The 19,516-nt window shown below is 49.8% G+C and overlaps 1 protein-coding gene across 9 annotated transcripts in view; it reads right to left on the reverse strand.

Moving 5' to 3' along the window:
• TNS1 (tensin 1) overlaps positions 1-19,516 on the reverse strand; it is a 254,365-nt gene that overhangs the window by 78,224 nt on the left and 156,625 nt on the right. For all 9 annotated transcript variants that reach the window (XM_049888124.1, XM_049888125.1, XM_049888126.1 and 6 more), the window contains 8 exons: positions 19,315-19,379; positions 17,710-17,793; positions 13,363-13,475; positions 12,873-12,933; positions 12,561-12,636; positions 11,845-11,974; positions 9,724-9,789; positions 8,455-8,571 (listed from right to left, as the gene is read on the reverse strand). In XM_049888124.1, the coding sequence (XP_049744081.1) occupies positions 8,455-8,571; positions 9,724-9,789; positions 11,845-11,974; positions 12,561-12,636; positions 12,873-12,933; positions 13,363-13,475; positions 17,710-17,793; positions 19,315-19,379 (712 nt within the window). The remainder of the gene's footprint in view (positions 1-8,454; positions 8,572-9,723; positions 9,790-11,844; positions 11,975-12,560; positions 12,637-12,872; positions 12,934-13,362; positions 13,476-17,709; positions 17,794-19,314; positions 19,380-19,516) is intronic.

The following is a 19,516-nucleotide window of genomic DNA, read 5'->3' on the forward strand; positions in this document are numbered from 1 at the left end:
AAAAGTCTGGAAGGAATGAGGCAGGCTGCTGGCTGCTGAGCCCAAAGACAGAGAATGGGGCTGCCCTGGGCAACATCAATTCCTGACTTTGCTGAGGCCAAGAGTGCCTAAGTGTCTCCCAAGGACCACAGCAAGAGAGAAGAAGATGGCCTGGGGCCCTCAGATCCTGTCCAAAAGGGCCATCTGGAGGGGTAAAGGGACATCAGCAAGGGGAGGCTGGAGGCAGCCAGGGAGACCTGGGTTGAGAAAGGGTTAAGACACCTCCAAACAGAGCGTCATCAACCCACTTGAGGAGAAGAGTGGGTGAGAGACCTCTTGGTGATGGTGGGAAGCTAGAGGGGGTCTCCAAATCACCCACAAAAATGCCACAGATGAGAAACAGTCAAGGTTTGAAGACTTCAGAATCGTCTACTGGCAAAGAGCCCAGGGGGTCTCCACACAGAGTGTATCTGTGCAACCAGTGAGAATGTCTTAGCTCCTTCCCTCTCTTCCTCTCCCCCCAACTCTAAAGCATGAGTTAGGGAAACAGAGAGAAAATCTACACAAACACACAACTGGCTACCAGGAAGGAGCTAGTGAGGGGGAGGAACTAACTTTTAATGAAGGATGAAGTTTTGATGATTACACTAGCCTGGGCATATCTATTACTGACCAGAGGATCTTTTATTACCTGAGAGTGACCAGAAAAGGCATGGGTGTTGCCCTAATACAGTTCAGGGGAAGGGCAAGCATAGAATAGATATAAAGGGCAATGGTGGACAAAATAAAGTGGCTTTGTAATTATATCCTACAAGTTCTGCTTGTTCAACCTAATAGTTACAAAAGAATACCTACCATAGGTGTTTAGGGAGGAATAACCAAGAGAATGTACAGTCAGTGGTGCCTGGCACCTAGTAAGTGTGCAATGGTAGCTACTATCTCATCATCGTTGTCATCAGTATCTTTGCCACCACCATCGTCATGATCACCATCATCACTGCTAGGATTTTAGAGCTAGAAGCTCCCTTAGGAAACCAACCTCCTCATTTCATATAAAAGGAAGTTGAGACCCAGAGAGGGTAAGCAACTTTTTCAAGGTGACACAGCAAGTTGGTATCAGAGGCAAATCTAAAGCGCAAGTCTCCTGACTCCCTATATGGAGAGGCCCACAAGTGACATCCAAGAGTAGGGCTCTCAGAACTGAACAAGCACGAGATGGTTCCCAGATAATACAGGGGGACTAGGGCTTTTCCTTGAGAGGGCCTATATACATTCAAAATCATGTTTCTCTCTTCTTTCCTTGGGCACATCAATGATAAGAACAGACATAAATTATTGCTAGTGTAGCACGTACCTGGTACACCACTTTTCCCATTTCACATACATTACTGAATCTTAACAGCAATCCTATGAGGAAGGTATGCTTATTGTGCCCATCTTAAAGATAAGGAATTTGGGTCTCAGAGAGGCAAAGCGATTAGACCAAGAAACACAGCTATACGCAACAGAGTTTAGAGCCATAATCTTCTGACTCTAGAGCCCACAATCTTAATCCCACAGAAGGGATTAGCCTGTTCAACATTATTTCCAGCTTTCTACTTTCTATGAACACCTTCCATGCCCCTCTGAAGTTAGACACAACATCTAAGACTCGCTTTGGCCAATGAAATTTGAGCAGAAGTAAAGTGTGTTACTTCTAGGCAGATGCCTTTAAGGGCTAGTACACAAGTCCCTATGTCCTCTTCCTACTGCTGCAGCAGTGATAGAACCACATATGAGATGAAGTCACCATCAACTTTGAAAAACCATGATGAGCAGAAACTCCTGCCAACATACAATGGACACGTTAACATGAGCAAGAAATATGCTTGTGCTTGGTTAAACCAACAAGAGAATTTGGGGTCGCTCGGAATCAACTCGAAGGCACTGGGTTTTTTTTACCACAGCATAACTGAACCTCTCCTGACTGATACAACCACTAAGCTAGGCTGCTTCCCACTCCAAGCTTATGAGTTGGGAAAGTCCAAGAGGGAAGTCTGGAGGCCCATCTTAGCTCCTCACAAGTCACAAAAAGAAACAATGATAGAGCTCAAAGAAATTGAAAGAACCATTGCCTACTCCAACCCCCTCATTTTACAGAGTATAAAGGAGACCTGGGTGGTGCAAACAGTTAACATACTCAGCGGCTAACCAAAAGGCTGGTGGTTTGAGTTCACCCACAGGCACCTTGGAAGAAAGGCCTGGCAATACACTTTAAAAACCAGCCATTGAAAACCCTAGGAAGCACAGTTCTACTCTGACATACATGGGGTTGCCACGAGTTGGAATCAACTTGACGACACCTGGTTTTAAAGAAGACCTAAGGAAGACGTGTCACCAAGGACACCCAGAACCCAAATCTCTGTATTCTGTCTCTCTCTCTCTCTCTGGGTCTCTCATTCTCTTTCTCTCTCCTCACTCTCTGCCTGTTTGCTGAGTCTCTCTCCTTCCCTTTTTCCTCTCCCTCAAAAATTCAGAGAGTCCTTGGTCAAGCCCAGCTCAGGAGAAGTCTCAAAGCCTGGGGATTTCTGGTTCTAGGCAGAGAGGCCCTTCCCTAGCTCAAACAAAAGAAGCTGAGGAGGGGGAGGTGCTGATAGAGCTGAAAGCTCTCTCCAGAGTAAGGGCACTGCCCCTCCTCACAGAGCCTCAGGGCTGAGAAGCTTGGGGACAAACCAAGCCTCCTTGTCACCAGCCCCTGGCTCTGGTGGGACTGCCCACAGGCACAGTGGAAAAGCTGATGGACATCAAGGAGGAGGAGAAACCCAGAAGTGGTGTGGACATCTGGCCCCCCTCACCATCTTCAGTCAGGCCAGTGGTCTGGTTGTTTTCCCTGTCATCCTTTCTTTTAGCCTCAGAGATGGCTTCTCTGCCCCCCTTTTACCCAGCACCAGCCCCTGTCCCCCAGTGCTCTCTTCTAAGGAATGCAAAGCTCTAAACAGCTCCATATTCAAGGAGGTCAAGGCAGAGAAGAAGTGGGTGGGCAGTGAGGCAACTGGGATCCAGTCAGCCTCTGGGCTCACCCGAAGTGGAAAGCAGCCCCTGCCCCTTGGTCTCAGGGCTTGTTTCCGGGAAGGTTTGTCCTGGAACACTCTGGAGGAATTTGGAGACTCCTGTATGCAGCATAGGCAAAATTACAGCCCCACTCTCACCCAAGGGGAGCTAGGATCCGAGCATGGGGCTTCAGAAATGCGGCCAAATCACTAATGGGGCTTCTGGAGGCTGTGAAACGTGGTGTCAGGCAGAGCGCTGAGCTGGCAGGTTCCAGACCAAACGTAGCAAGTCAGAGGGAGCCGCAAGGAGAAGGCCGGTGGGGCCCAGTCCTCTCCCCATGACCCAGCCCTGGACCTTCACTTCCTCCTCACCCAGGACCAAAGACCCAGGGCATTTAATGGCAGACGCCCCTCTGCTCCCTAGCTAGCTGTCCCAGGCCCTAAGACCTTGTCTAACCAAGAAGCTCTTGATTTTGAGCTTCCATTCTATTCTTTAACTTTCATCACTTCCCACTCCTTCTGACCTAAGTGCAGATGAGCCACAGTGGTCCCCATGCATCCATTGCTACCATAGCCTCAGTTCACCACGCAGAGGCACAACATCCCCTTTCTCTCCTTTCCAAGGTTCTACTTCCTGGACCCATCCAATACTGAAATGGGCTGTCTTATGTGGTAGTGAGCTCTCCATCATGAGGGCTTGAGGAGTTAAGACAACCCTCCAAAAAAGGGTACCTGAATTAAGTCGTGTGTGAGGGGCTGAATGAGCTAAACTCCATGGATGATGGGAAGGGATCTGGAATCAGACACAGTGGATTCAAATACCAACTCCACCACTTATGGAATGACCCTGAGTGAGATCGTTAACCTCTCCACGCTTCAGTTTCTTCATCTGCAAAATGAAGTTGGTACAGTCTGAGCTGGCGTAACTCGAAGTAGCACTTATACATGCAATTTGCTTCCCCTTTGGCAAGTCCCCTCCCATCTTGGGCCTCAGTTTCTCACCGTGGAAGGGAGACATTTGGCAAGCTTTATGGTTGGCCTGAACCATCCCAAGGAGTCCCTGGGTGATGCAAACAGTTAACATGCTCAGCTGCTAACCAAAAGGTTGGAAGTTTGAGCCACTTAGAGGTACCACAGAAGAAAGGCCTGGCAATCTACTTCAAAAATCAGCCACTGAAAACCATACGGAGCACAGTTCTACTCTGACACACATGAGGTCGCCGTGAGTCTAAATCACTCGACGGTAACTGGTTTACTGGTTTGGATCACCCCAGACTAGAAGGTCAGCCTGTGGATAACCAGAAGTCTCCAGAGAGATTTTTCTTTCTTCATTTTGCAGCCAAGGGAATGGAACAGAGCTCTAAGAGTCACAATGCCATAAGCCCTAAACCTGAAAGGGGAGGAGGTACTGTAGGCAGTGAGGAAGGGGTTAAACACACAGCAGTCCCTGAGAGTGATGGTTAAGTCAGAGTCATCTGAAGGCTTCCCAAATGATCAGGAGCTCTGACCCCAGAGCTGATGTCCCTGACTCCTGGGGAGGGGCTAGTGGGGACTCAGTGTCATGGAGGGGACACAGGCCAGAGAGGGTATCTGTTCCCAAGCACCTGGCTCAGTGCCTCCTACCCACTTTGAGTCACCAAGTGGGCTCCAGAAGGACTGGCCTGGCCTGAAATTGAAGACATGGGCCGCTTCCAGAAACGTTCAGTTCCCACCTTGGACACACCACCCCTTCCCTATTTTGAATGGTGGCTCCTCACCAGAGGCATTCCTGGGTGAGTGGCCCCACCCTTCCTGTGTGGGGCAGGGGTGGGGAAGAGGGGCTGAGCTCAGCTGTTCCCTGGACTGAAGTCCTCTCAATATCTGCCACAGGGCAAGCCCAGTGGTCTCCCAGGGTCCTACGTTCCACACACCACCTCATCTAATCCCCTTGCTCATCCAGAGAGGCAGGACAGGGGGTGACCTTGTCTGACAGTGGTGAGACTTGGGGATCCGAGAGGGGCAGGCACTCACCCAGGTAACGCCATGGGCCCAGAAGCCCATAACAGGCTCCCAGGGAAGCCAGCCAGCCCAGGGTCGCACAGTGGTCAGTGTTGTAGCTCCACAGCCAGCTCTGCTCTTTACTAGGCTTGGCAACCCTGGGCAGGTTACTCAACTTCTCTGTACCCTACTTTCCCCATCTGGGGATGATCACAGGGCCTACCTCATACAGTGGCTGTGAGCATTAAATGAGCTTGTGCCTATTCAGTTCTTGACACTGTGGCTGGAGAATGGTCAATCTAGGACTGGTCCCCAAGGTCAAAGGACCTGTTCCCTTAGCCATGCTGCAGACCCCCAAGATACTAACTAGTCTCCACTGATGTCAGAAACTCATGGAGAAAAACAACAGGCCCCCCAGCTCCTGCTCCCCACAAGGTGCTCCAAAAGATTTGTTGACTGAAACCCTATTTTACAGCAGAGAAAACCGAGGCCCTAAAACAATGGCATCTTACCCAAGGACAGTCATCAAAGGCTGAGATTTGAACCCGGGTAGTTCGCTCCAGCGAGCCCTGGTGGAGCAATGGTTAAATGCTCGGCTGCTAACCAAAAGGTCAGCAGTTTGAACCCACCAGCTGCTCCGAGGGAGAAAAGACCTGGTGATCTGCTCCCATAAAGACTACGGCCTAAGAAATCCTATAGGGCAGTTTACTCTGTCCTACAGGGTTGCTGTGAGTCAGAATCAACTCGATGATACACAGCCACAGTTTGGCTCCAGAGGCCACATCCTTAACCACTATGCAAACTGCCTCTCAAAAAGTGCTACAATAATCCAATGAAAATAGGTACCCAATTTTAAACTAAGACACAGAAAGGCTAAATAATTTGTCCAAAGGAAGATCTGGGATTTGAACCCAGGCAGAAAGGCTTTGAAACGTACCTGCTTAACCACTGCATTATAGTACCTTGTGGTTACTCTGCCTTTCCTGGTCCAAGACCTCTGAGAGAGTAGGCAAAGCTGCTCTAGGTCCACTCCAGGGAATACCCGAGCACCCTCTCAGCTCCTAAACACCCTGGAGTCTTGGGGTTAGGTGACCAACTGCCCTAACCCCAGTCAGCCCATGGGGAAACTGAGGCATAGGGGACTTGCCCACCACTAGGGAGACAGATACAAGCAACCAGACTTCCTCTCTCAACTGATAAATTAGCCAAAGGAAAAAATGAATTAGCTTTTGCCTCTGGGCTCCAGAATCTAGAATCTTCCAGAAATACTCTAGGAGGAGAAGCAGATTTGGGATAATGGTCACTGGTCCTTCCCTACCCTCAAGGCCTCCTGCCCCAAGGTTGGTCCTTACAGGACGCTCATGGAGGGGGCAGAGGCAGGGTCTCCCCTGGTAACTGCCCATCTGCAGAGCTCCCAGGCCCAGCCACAACTCAGTTAGACCAAGCTAGGAAAGTGGTTGGCAGAGCCAGGAGCTGCTTCCCTGCCTCCTTCCCACCCTCCAGGCACAGGGCCAGCCTCTCAGCCTCCACACAGCAGCCCCTCTGTCCCTGCAGGACGAGCTGACCTTTAACTAGCCAAAAGGTCCCCACAATTCCATCCCCTGCCTGGGGGATCTGAACAGAGCGGAGAGAAGGGGACGGGGTGGGGCAGCCCGCCAGGTCCCTCCCTTGTCAGCCCCTCCTTGCTCAGTCTGCCTGCTCTCCTTCCTCCCCTCGCAGCCAACTCCACCCCAAGCCCCATTGTTCCCACATCCACTTCTCTCCCCTTAATTATTTTACCTTTTATCTGCCTGGCACTTTATAGTTTACAAAATGTTTTTACATTTATCATCACGCTGAATATGCACCAGGGAAAGAAAAGGAGACGTTGAAAATTCCTTCAAATTGCCAAGTGTTCTTGTTAAAAATGCAAACATCCCAGGATGATGAACAATTAGGCTGGCAGCCACTGGTACCTCAGAACCAATTTCATCAGCTGCTTTCTCCTCAGCCACTCAGCCTGAGATGGGGTGGGGGAGGAAGAGAAGCGCTTCTGGAAGACAGCCTGTCTGGGTAGGAAGAGTGTGGTGGAGCGTCTCAGGCCATGTGAGAGCACTGGGCACTTGAGCGAGGAGAAGGCTCCCCAGTAAATGGGGAAGGAGGGCGCTAAGATAGATAAGCAGACAAGCCATCAACTTTACAAGGTCACTTGTAAAGATCTCCCCCTCATCAAGTCCCTAATACTAGTCTACCATTCACCTCTCTGAAATCCACTGCTCATTCTAGTGTCTCCAAGGTCAAGGGCAATGGGAGCAACTTTACTCAAGAAAAGGCCTAAAAGACTTTCAGAGTGGCATCAACAAATCCAAAATATTGATGAGGCAGGTGGAGGCAAGATGGTGTTGAGGGAAGAGAATAAGGTTCTCTGTGACCTAGCTCTGTCTTGCAGCCCAGGGTCTCCAGGGGAACACAATCCTGCCCAGGACTGGCTTCAGCTGGAGAAGCCCAGAGGCTGGGTTCTGGTATTCACCCAACCCGGGTGGTGGGGATAAACCAGGAGAGCCTTCCTTCAGGTGTCTCACCTGCCCCAACTGAAAATGAACGGAGGATGGACAGACAGCACCAAGGCCACTCCCAGCTCTAACATTCTGTGGTCCTATGACCCCATCTGGAAAACAAGCCTGTGACCAAACCCCAGACAGCAAGTGTGAGGACCTTCCAGGGTCCCAGACATGTCACTTTCAGAGGCCCCACCCAACATTCCAGCACACATATTTAAATAAGCCACACAAATAACTAAAACTCACGTACAACTCAAGAGTTGAGGTGCAGTCAATCATTTGACTTAATATTAGGTTTCGTAGCTGACTTAAACATGTATTAATTTCAATTCTGCAGCTTTCTTTTCAAACCGGGGAGCCCATCAGTTTGTTTTCAGCACTCAAACATTTCGGTGGGCTGTTGAAAGCCTGCAGGTACTTGCTGCTGTGTTACGTTCCCCGTGCTCTGACACCAGCCAATTCAGGCAGCGGGCCAGAAGAAATCCAACTGCGGGTCTAAAAGAAACCTAACAAGTGCTGGGTTGGCATCGCTGGAGTGTCTCTGAGATCAGTAAGATCTTGCAAGCTCCACTCAAGGTCAACTCCTCCAAGGAGCCCTCTGGGCTATTCGAGGTCTCAAGAATCTTTCCTCTTACGATCCCAGAGCACCCATTTTTCTGTACTCGGCACCAATGGTGTACTCCTATGACACACCCTTTTGGCTGTTTGGCTGCATTCTTAGCTCTGTCCACATTATTTAGCATATTGGTATGTTTTGTCTTATCTGCCCCCACTGAACTGTGAGCTCTCAGAGGTGCCTGGACTTCTCCCCTGCTTCGCCCCTCTAGGCCACCCACCTCTGCCTCCCCTCTGACCAGTGTGGGATGGCAGTAAGCCAAGAGGATGGGGGCCGTGTGAGCAGGAGCTAGAAGCCACTGGTCCCCACCTACCCTCCATGCCATCCTCTCGATGCCCACTGAAGTTGTCGTAGGAGTCCCAGCGGATGAGGGGGTCGGAGGTGTTGTAGTCCACAGACACACTTGGCCCGTTCTCCAGGTGCTCCATGCCTGAGTGGAATGGGGGAGGGGGCAGTGAGAAGAAGGAAAACAAGATCAGCAGCTGGAGGAACAGAGGAAGCCAACCAGCTCCCCCAAGGATGCTCCTCAGGGACTTCTCATTTTCTTGAATATGGGAGGGCCGGCGGGGGAGCCAGTGGCTTAAGCTGGAAGGAGAACCCAGGAGTCTGGTTTCCTGCATTCTTGAAAAGGCTCATACCAGGTCATAGGGGTAAACCAGGACAGAGGCACTGAGGAATGGAGACCCCTACAAGAAAGCTGGGAGGACCTTCCAGCTAGGTAGCTGCCTCTTTCTCTTCAGCATCCCGGGGGCCCCTGGGGCAGTGCCAAGAGACCCTAAGGAGTCTGCCCCTGAATCAGAGAAGGGCATGTGGGAGAGGGTTGCATAGAGTCAGGGACAACAAGGAAGCCACAGCCTTGACTTTGAGAGGACACAAGGCCTCCAGAAGTTCATCTTCACCAGCCCCCTACCCGCCACTTATAAGATGCCCTCCACTCTAGCCACAAATCTGAGGGGAGAGGCGGAGTCTCTCCTATCCATCCAGAGGAAGCCCCAGAAATGAAGACAGCACGAGCTGCAAGCCCGGTCTTCCAGGGTGAGTTACCGTCCTAGCTTAGCAGGCCTCTCTTTAATCTATCCAGCGTCCCTCTGCCTATAACCTAACTTCATCTCCTCTCATTCTGTTCTTAAATAAGATGGGGAACAACTGGTATCCACATAAAGCACTCTAGAAGCTTAAAGGCTATTATTAAATTGGCCTTCTTGTCTTCAGGTTGAATCACCTCAGTTCTTATAAATACTCTCATCCATCCAGCACCTTTGAGTGTCCCCCCAGCCACTCCCTCAATCCACCGTGGCCCTGAAAATAACAGGATGATGACCTAATGGGACCAGGACAGTTTATCCAGCCCAGCACCTCTGTGTCTCCTTTTTTATTTTTATTATCCAGAGATTAAGTCACTGGTTCTTATTTAGCTGGGGGTCCACTCTGATACCCAGATCTTTTACTCCTGGCCTGCCTCTCAGCCACAGCTAACTTGCTTAAGTATAGAGTAGGCCAGTGGGATGATGGCAGAGTGAGATGGAGGCAGGTCACGACAGAGGGAAGGGGACAGGACAACAGATTCTAACTGGGTTTATACCTTGAATTTTCTCTGGCCCGTAAGAAAATACAAACTCCACTTTGCCATATTCTGGAAATCGATCATCTGAAAAAGAAGGAAAAACAAAAATGGGCAATTAATTCTCAAATAGAACTCCATAAAAAGTTCTCTTCTAGAAAAAAAATTAAAGTTACATATGTATAACCAAACCAAATCCATTGCCACAGAGTCAGTTTCAACTCATGACAGCCCCATGAGTTACAGAACAGAGCTGCTCCACAGGGTTTTCTTGGCTATAATTACAGAAACAGATTACCAGGCCTTTCTTCCATGGCACCACCCTTTAGATTAGTAGGTGAGTCCACACCATTTGTGCCATCCATGGACCCAATATGTGTACACATGATTAATAATAATAAATATAGATATTATTATCATTAATATTATTGTCGTTATATATCCTGCCCACCCTAGCTCCAATCCTACTTATCTGAGGTAACCACTTCTAACCATTTCCATTTTTTGTTCTATTAGTGATTTCCTCTAAGACTCTAAATAATAGCTTTATGCTGTGATTTCTAGATATTTTAATTTTCAGTAATCTCTACTGATTTACCACTATAAAGATGAATAATCTGACTCACTTATACTGCTCTCATCTCCTTTCTTCTTAAATTTGGTTAGTTTTATTATCATTAATATTATTTATTCATTCTACTGATTGTCTTTGAAATTTTATACTGCCATTAAACCTCCATTTCTTGATCTGTCCACAGTAGATTATGTCTCTTGACTCCCACCACGTAAGAGAAGGAAATTTGTTCCCCTCCCCTTCCTCTACCTGTCCCCAACCCCACCTATATTTTGTCAGCTATACCTTCATTTTTCCTTATTAAGATGGAACACATTTACATTCAGCTTTGTAATTATAACAGCATTTCTCGGTTTTCCCTCCTGGCTCCAGTTCTGGGAAAGCCCACTACAGAGGCCTCCTTCTCCTGCATGGGTCCAACCACACTAGAGGGATCAGGCCCCCTCTTTTGAGCACCCAGCTCTACTCTCTGCTGTCTGCCCTGAGCCCCATCTGGACAGAGAGCACCATCCACTCATTACAGTAAGTTACAGCAGTAATGGGCGTCCTGTGCTTGTCTCCATCAATGCACATATCACTTCATAGAATTAGATTTATGTGTCAGTTCCTCCCACGAGACTGTGAGCTCCCTGAGGGCAGGGTTTGACTTCTTTCTCTCTATATCTCCAGGGCCAAGCACATACCAGGTACACATAGACATGCACGGGATGCTTGGTGGGTGGGTGGTTGGGTGGGTGGGTGGATGGGTGGGTGGGGATATCCCCTGGGTCTGAATGTGATACAGCTAAAACCTCAAATGGTTAGAGGAAAGAAGCAGAGACACCAAACCTTCCCTTACTACCGCCCTCTCCCCTTAGAAAAAGGTTCTCCCCTCACTGTGGCCACTGCCAACCAACCAGTTGCTGCCGAGTCAGTTCCGACTCATGGTGACCCCATGTGTGTCAAAGTGGAACTGCACTATGGTGTTTTCAATGGTCGCAACCTCTCATAAGTAGATGGTCAGCCCCTTCTTCTGAGGCACATGTGACAGATTCGATCTACCAACCTTTCAGTCACTAGCCAAGTGGGTAACCATCTATGCTATAGCACCTCCATTATTGCTGTCATTATGCTGTAGGACAATTATTTCTTGCTAGATCTGCCTCCCTACTCGATGAGAGTTCTAAGTTCCACCAAGACAGAGACTAGGCCTTTTTTTTTTTTTTTTCAATCCCCAGCACTTAGTGCACAAAGTAAATGCCAATGAATGTTGAAAAAATGCTTGTCAACAGGACACTCGAGACAAATTAGAACAAGATGAAGGAAATACAGGAAAAGTAGTAAGAAAGGGTTGCAAGATATAAAACAGCCCAGGGATTGGGAGACAGTGTGAGCACCATCTTTATCTCCACTTCTACTGACAACCTGAATTCCCACACCATTCCCTCCCACTGTCACCAAGAATACCCTGAGACTTGGCAGACCATGTGGCTAATTAAAGATGGCCCCCATGTCCAACATAGTGCCTTAAACTGGGCTCTCCTCCCTGACACGGAGCCCCCACCCTTGGCCCCACCCAAAGAGCCCACCTTTGAAGGCATCATCAAGGTCTTCCTTCCCGAAGACAATACCCAAGTCATGGATGGCACAGGTGTGGAACTGCACACGGAAGATGACATCACGTGCTGGGCTTCGGAACTTCTTGTGGTAGCACTTCAGCTGGGTGGGAAGGGGAGTAGAGCTAGTCAAGAAATCAGGTCCTAGGGGTCTTCTTTCTCAGCTCCCCTGCCTGGGTCCCCAGGCTCACCCCGAGCCCAATGAGAGAGAGGTCACCAACACCAAACAGCATCTCAGAGCTCTCTGGGGGGAACTTCTGCAACAGCAGAGAGTTGGAGGCCAGTCTTGCCCTGTCCTCCCAAGAAGTTCCTGCACACAGAACTTTCCAGAATGAGAAAAGAAGGAGTGGGTTTAAATTGCAGCAGGAAGGACTGACATTAGAAATGAGGGAGTCCTTGTCACCAATAAGAAGCCTGGAGGTAACTAGCTCACACTCTGAGAGATTGTTCCTTGGAGATGTGCCAGAACAAGAGATAAACCCAGAAGAAGGAAAGTCCAACTCAGAGGCAGGGGAATGGACAATGGATGGTTCGAGGCTGGAAGCCCTTGCAGGAGCCCTGAGAGCCTACAACTCCAAGGCTGGGAGCCTACCGTGCTGTCTAGAGAGTCAAGAAGGGGAACAGGAAAAGAAAAGAAAGGAGAAAAAAATAAATGAGGGTGGGATCTGAGTCAGAGGGGCGGCACTCACCAAGATGTCTCCCTTTAAGAGCAGCCCAGGCTCGATGGTAATGCAGATGCTTGTCTGGCTGTCTCCTTGAACGTTGCTGAGGAAAGAGGAGGGCAGGGGAAGAAAGGATACTGAGAGTGGGGGCAGGGAACACATTTTCTCCCCGTTGTCCCTCTCCCAGAGGGCCTACTGGGAATCCTCGCTGACTTCATCCCTTCAACTCTCTCTGGAAGAAGAGTTCAGCTGATGCCAACCTCTGGGCACCACCATCCCTCTGGTCCTCAGCCTGGGGCTTTGGGCATCCCTGGCCTCTCATGTCCATGGAATACCTACTAGATGCCAGACGTGTAAACAGGTTGCATGGCCTGGTAGATCCGCAGAAAGGGCCGACAGCCTGTAATGGAGAGAATAGACGTTAGCTAAGAAGGGGAAACAGTAGGAGACAGAAGGAGGAAAGGAGAAAGAAAGGAAGGAACAGGGAAAAGGAGAGGCAGGAAGGGAAAGGAGGAAAGAGAAAAAAGAGGAAGGAAACAAAGGGAAGAGAAAGGGGAAGGAATGCTAACTTTTCATTTGTAGGCATTTTAAGTTTAGAGAACATGGTCAGATCCCAGCAGAATCTGCCAGCAGGCATTGCAAATAGCAAACCCATTTTGCAAATGAATAGACTGAGGCTCAAAGAAGGCGCAGTCTTTGGAGCCCTTGAAACATCAATCCAAGCCTTAGGACTCTGCAGCTAACAGGCTTTTTACCACCCAAGGCTGCCTTTTAAGAGAAGGAGCTAGGAGGCAGAGGGAAAGGAAAGCCAGAGGGCTCTGGCAGGTACCTCCTTTAGATTCAAAGTTGGGGATGCCGTGCATGATCACGTGGTGCAGAAACAAGGGCTTGTTGTTCATTTTGATGGAGCCAGAGAGGAGGCCGCTGAAGTAATGCACATACCTGCAGCAGGGAAAAGGGCAGCTTCAGTGAGGAAGGCCTGGCCTGGGACCATCATGAGACTCAGGATAGGCGGGGTGGCCCAGGGCAATGCTCTGGGAGAAAAGAGAGCAGGGATGGCTCTGCTCCTGGAAAAGGAGTTGGCAGGAACAGAATGCCAGCGGTTGGGTCTCTAAGCGCTGAAGAGTCTCCTCACCTAATGCTTCCTCAGAGTCCCTGGGTAGTGCAAATGGTTAACACCCTAGGCTAATAACCAAAATGTCAGAGGTTTGAGTCCACGCAGAACTGCCTCGGAAGACAGGCCTGGTGATCTACTTCCCAAAAAGTCAGCCACTGAAAATCCTATGAAGCATAGTCCTATTCTGACATACATGGGGTCACCATGAGTCCGAATGGACTCCACGGCAACTGGTGTTAATCTTTCTTCACCCTCAATCTTAAGATTTGAACAAACAGGCCAGAACTGAGTTGAACACTGAAAGAATCTCCCAAGCTTGTAGACAAGAAATTTTGTCTAAAAGAAAGGCTGAGGGACTGGAGACCTAGGTTGGCATAAGGAATCTCCATCAGTTCCGATATGCTGTGATTCCTTCTCTGGGAAGACTCAAGAACTGGGAGACCCTGTCTATGCGGGCTCCTTGGAGCCCCAGGTAGAGAGAGCTAGCAGGTACTTCTAGACCTGGAATCATGTCAAGCCAAAGAGCCCACTTGGAGTTCTCTGTCGCCCCCTGGTGGTCAACATGCACTTCTCTTTCCTGCTTCACTCAGCCCAAGAATCTCACTCTGGACCAAAATTCCTTCCACACATTCCTGACAGGCATCATTTAGGTGTGCTCATTACTGCGCAAGGCAGGCTGATCAACCACCAAACAGGTATGACACCCTTACACAAGTCTAAGCCAAGCTTACACTCACAGGCCCTGGTTCAGCCCTAAAAGATCCACCAGCCACATAAAGTCCTGCAAATAGTGATTACGAGCTCCATACTTATAATCCTTAATTGGTTCATATCACTCTAAAGAGCATGAAATCCGTCTGTACAGATTATTTCACTTGATATTTGAAGATAACTAACTTCCAATAAGTATTTCTCTCTCTAGGGCCAACATCTCCCAATTCTTTTAACAAAGATCCTGCTGGAAGAATGCAAGGATTAATCCACCTCCATTCCTAGACAGAGAGAGAAAATTAGGTCCAGAAAGGGTTGCTGGCTTCCCAAAGATGCACAGCAAAACATGCAAAGCTGGGAGGGTGGGGAGGGAGGAAATGATCTTTTACGATGGGTCTGCCTGAACTAGAGGTTAGACCTTTGCTATTGGTTGGTTGGCCTTTCCTCCCGCTTCTGACTGGCCACAGAAAGCCAAGCCAGGTCAACCAAGCCAATCAGAACGCATCCTGAGACTCTGCAGGGGCCAACAGGAACTCTTTGACGTAGGTGGGACTGGAACCCACATGACCATGTCAAAGTTCCCTTCCTGTCAATTGGCTCCTTGGCCTGTCTCCAGGCCTATGCTCCTCTGTCCCTGAGCCCAGATGGGGCCATCTCGGGCTACCCAAGTGTGACAATCTGATGGGCACCACCAGCCCCTATTCAGCCCCTTGTCCAGCCCCCAGCCCAGCTTCTCAAACCAGAAACCTGGAATCACAGGGCTCTATCAGATCTCCTGATCATGCCAACAGGATACTTCTGTGTGCTGGGGACAATGAGTCCGGGGGTGGGGTGACAATGAATGGGGGAGCTGCAAGCAAAGCCCCTCCCTCTTCCTCTCCCTGCCCTCCTCTCCTCCAGCTGCTCTAGCCCCTGCAGGCAACACAGACAAGAAGGCGGGAAAGTACAATAGATGCATAATAAACTTTCGCATTTGGGCACAAGCGGAATTACCCACCCATAAGCAGATGCCGTTGCAGATACGAGCCGCAAGGCCGACACAGGTGATGTAAACACACACAGGCCAACGGCATGTTACACAAGCACACGCTGAGCATAACGCCATTCCCAAGAGATAATCCCGACCCCCAGTCTCCAGGCTTTCCCTGCTCAGCTCCAGAGATGGGACTGCTCTGCCCACGCTCTCCAAGCCACATCGAGTTGTGGTAACGTCATACTCCTCTATTTGTATCCCTTGTCCTTCAAGATCAAGGGCCACACCCCTTCCCAAGACCACCAGCTATATGTGGCGAGCCAGGGACTTGAGGGGCTAGTACTTGACCAATGGTTCCTTCCTCCCTGAGACTTCTGTCCCGGGAAAATGCATTGATGCACAGCTGCTGTGTCCTGGGGCCTAGCCAGAATTTTCTGCACATAAATACATCTCTTCCTGATCGCTGACCCAGAGGCTGGCTCTCAGCTGTCTTGTTCCAGCTGTAAGGCACTGGGTTGCCTGAGGACTCCCTCATTTCTTCTTGGGCTTCCCACTACAATGGCAGAAGCAACCCCCCAATTGTGCCAGCACATTTCTAACCAGCCAAGTAGGGTGGGAAGAAATGGGGTTTGTGTTAGGGCCCCTAAGCATAGAGTTTGAGAGGCTCCACAGTCCTGCAGCCCCAGGATCCTGCCTGCCAAGGCAGTGTTTCAGACTCACAGACGTGCAGCTGCTACTGTTACTGTGGCTGCTGGAAAAGTAAATGGGCTACTTGTGGCCTACAGGCCTTTGCACTTGCTTATCCCTCTGCCTGGATCCTTCATCTCAAACCTACACTTGGATGCTGCCTTCACTTCCACCCACCTCGCTCTCACTCTGCTTTGTTTTGTTTTTCCCTTCAAAGTACTTAGCACTCTCTGAAATGGTCTTCATGGTGCGTGTACGTGGCTATCGTCGTCCCCCATTAGAAGCCAAGCTCCATGAGACCTCCCTTGTCTGACAGATTCAGTACTGCATCCTCAGCGTGTGGAACAGTGTTGACACATTAGAGGCAGACGGACAGCAGGTCTGCAACTCCCAGCCATAAAAGGAGTTGGGCTCACATCCCACTCCCCAGTTCTCCAGTTTGGGCTTGAGTTTCCATCACTCTGATTCTTGTCCATCCACAGTGTTCCCAAGGACCACCTGGCCCTGATACTACCCCTTGCCTTTCTGTGGATCAGGCTCCATGTGGGGCAGTGGGCAGCAGAACCTGGGGGCAGAGACTAGACACCAGAGTTAGAAGGCCTTCAGGTGAATTCTACTTGTGACCCTGGCCATGTCACATCCCCTTCCTAGGCTCAGGCTTCTTATCTGTAAAATGGGATGTCCTACATCTTCATATGGGACTCGTCATTACTCAGCTTTGGGCTCCAATTCATGTCCTCTGAGAGGCATTCCCTGACCACTCTCATTAAGTAGCCTCTCTCTCATCCTACCAGCTCCTATCTCTACAGTATGCGATACCCTTTCCTTTACAGCACTTAATGCTCTCTGGAACTGTCTTGTTTGTATGTTTACTCATTTAATGTACATCTCTTTCAACAGAATATCAGCTCAATGAGGGCAAAGACTTCGTCCTGTTCACCTGGATATCTTCCGCGCTTGGAGCACAGCAAACAAACAACCAAACTCATTGCCGTCAAGTCAATTCTGACTCATAGCGACCCTAAAGGACAGAGTAGAGCTGCCCCATAGGGTTTCCAAGGAGCGGCTGGTGGATTCGATCTGCCAACCTTTTGGTTAGCAGCTGAACAGTAAACACTGCGCCACCAGGGCTCCTGGAAGATAGTAGAGGGCCTAAAATTTGCAAATGAATCCATCCATCCATCCATCCTGCCCTGCCTCCCTTCCGCCTGGGTTATTGTGAGACTCCAGTGAGACCATGTGGTTGAGAGCCTTTGGTAAAACTCTTCTGACAGAAGGTGACCCTTTCCATGGGTCTCTGTGACCTCCCCAGAGCAGATGGCCATGATGTCAGCCTTCTGAAGGCTCATTCAAGCACAGAGCAACCCTGCTGCCAGGGCCAAGAATAGCACGAACCTTCTTATACAAGCCACAGATGTTTTCCCCCCAGATGACCCTGCTGCTCTCTGGCACAGGCCTTAGGAGTTAACTGCCATACCAACCTGTCTGAGCACACCAGCTGGCCCATGGGCTCACCTATGTCCTGAATCCACACCACCCCAGACACCCACAGGCTGGCATATGAGAACCTGTGCTTGGTACACCCCCACCTGGGCATGAAGTTCCCTTATCTGTGAGTACACAAGTCTAGCCCCACATACAGCAAGCACTCACAGACATGCACTGGGCTCTGAGCCCCAGAGACCCACCTTCTCTGGGATGGTTGACCAATGGGAACAATCTTATCCTCATAGAACCGTTTCATTGCAAATCGGTCCAGAGCCTGGTCAGCACTGCAAGGAGAGACAGGTGATCAGAGGAGATGACTCCCATGTCCAAGAACACTTTGTCCCCTACCCCAACTCCTCTAGGCCTGCAAAGCCCTCCCTAGTGCCTAGTGAAGGACAGGCCTCTTCCTCTAGCCATCTTGTGCTTAGAAGCTTTCAGGAAAAGAGTGCTCCAGCATCTCTCCATCACGTGTGGTGCAACATTCAGCATGTGGGCTTTGGAGCCAGACAGCCTGGGATCCTGTCTCAAATTCATCTTTTATTAGCTGTGCGTCTTGGGCCTGTGACTTAATTTTTAGGAATCTCATTTTTCTCTGCAGTCAATGAAGGTGATGAGCACCCCTTCCTCAAAGGTTGCAATGGTGATCAAGTGAGATAAAGAGCTGGCACATAATAGGTACACAGGAAGTGTTCACCATCAAACAAAGATTAGGCTGGGCTGGGTTTGTTAGAGCCATAAACTACAATCCCACTGGCAAGCCCTACACAGAATCTTCGCCCCATCCCCATGGAGCGCTCAGATCCAGTAGCTCCCCGTTCTTATTCTCTAATGACTTCCTGTCACTCTCAGAATAAACTCCAAAGTCTTTATCAAGCCTACAAGGCCCCACTGGCTCTGCCCTCCACTGTCTTCCAGTTTTACTCCTACCACTCTTCCCCTCCCTCCCTTGGCTCCCGACATTCCAGGCCCCTCTCAAGCCTTTGTCCTTCCTTCTCTCTGCCTGGAAGGCTCATCCCCCAAGCTTATATGACTCACTCCTCCCCATTCCCCTACATTTATTCAGGTCTCTGCTCAAATATCACCTCCTTAAGAGGTCTTCTCTCACTACCAGGCCACCCCTTCTCCTACTGTCTTTCCCTGTTCTCCTTATTCTTTCGCAGAATATGTATCAGCTGATGTTATGTTATGCCTTTGCTTACTTATTTCATGTCCATGGGGAAAGCGGCCTGGCTGTGCCCACTACTGTGTGGATCCCCAGCACCCCGAAGAGTGCCAGGCACTGTGGACTTCCAATAACCATTTGTCAAATGACTAAACAAGTGAAGGAATGAATTCCTCTGCCTCTGAAAGATGGAATCAGAGTGGGATTCATCAGGACCTGCTTCCTGTTCTTACTTCAAAACACCTAGGTGGGAAGAGGTCTCCGTTGGTCAGAGGCAAGGAGATGGACAAGGTGGCTTCTAGATTGCCCTGCTGGCCCAAGATCTAATCCAACGTTTCTTTCTGACTCCCTCCTGCTCACCCAGTAAAACAGAATTCAGCCTGGCAAGGAAAAGTGGCCCTAGGAAGCTGGCCAGATGGGGTGCCCATGACAGGGCCTGCCCACCGAGGCTGCCCCCACCAGAGCCTTGTATGGAGAAAGGGACTCGCCTCTATTCTGGCCCCTGCCAGGGCTCTCCCACCCTGTCCTTATCCCCTCTCACCCCCTTTTCTTTTCCTCCAACCCCGGGAAGGAAGAGACCATAGGAAGGGGCGGAACTCCTGTTGCCAGTGTTCAGAGGATGAAGGCTCAAGGCCCCACTTACCTGGCAGAAATGTTGCTGTAATGCATGTAAGCCGCGATGACCACACCTATCCTGCCTCGGTTTCCCTGAAAGAGTCCCAAACACAAAAGCCTTTATTTCCAAGACCAGACCTACTGCCCCAGGGCCCATGCAGAAGCCTGGGAGGAAATGGGGTGGGGAATGGAGACAGGTGTGGTGCTAAGAGGAAATCTAAGGAGAAAGG

Source organism: Elephas maximus, chromosome 6 (assembly GCF_024166365.1).
Source record: "Elephas maximus indicus isolate mEleMax1 chromosome 6, mEleMax1 primary haplotype, whole genome shotgun sequence".
Taxonomy (NCBI): domain Eukaryota; kingdom Metazoa; phylum Chordata; class Mammalia; order Proboscidea; family Elephantidae; genus Elephas; species Elephas maximus.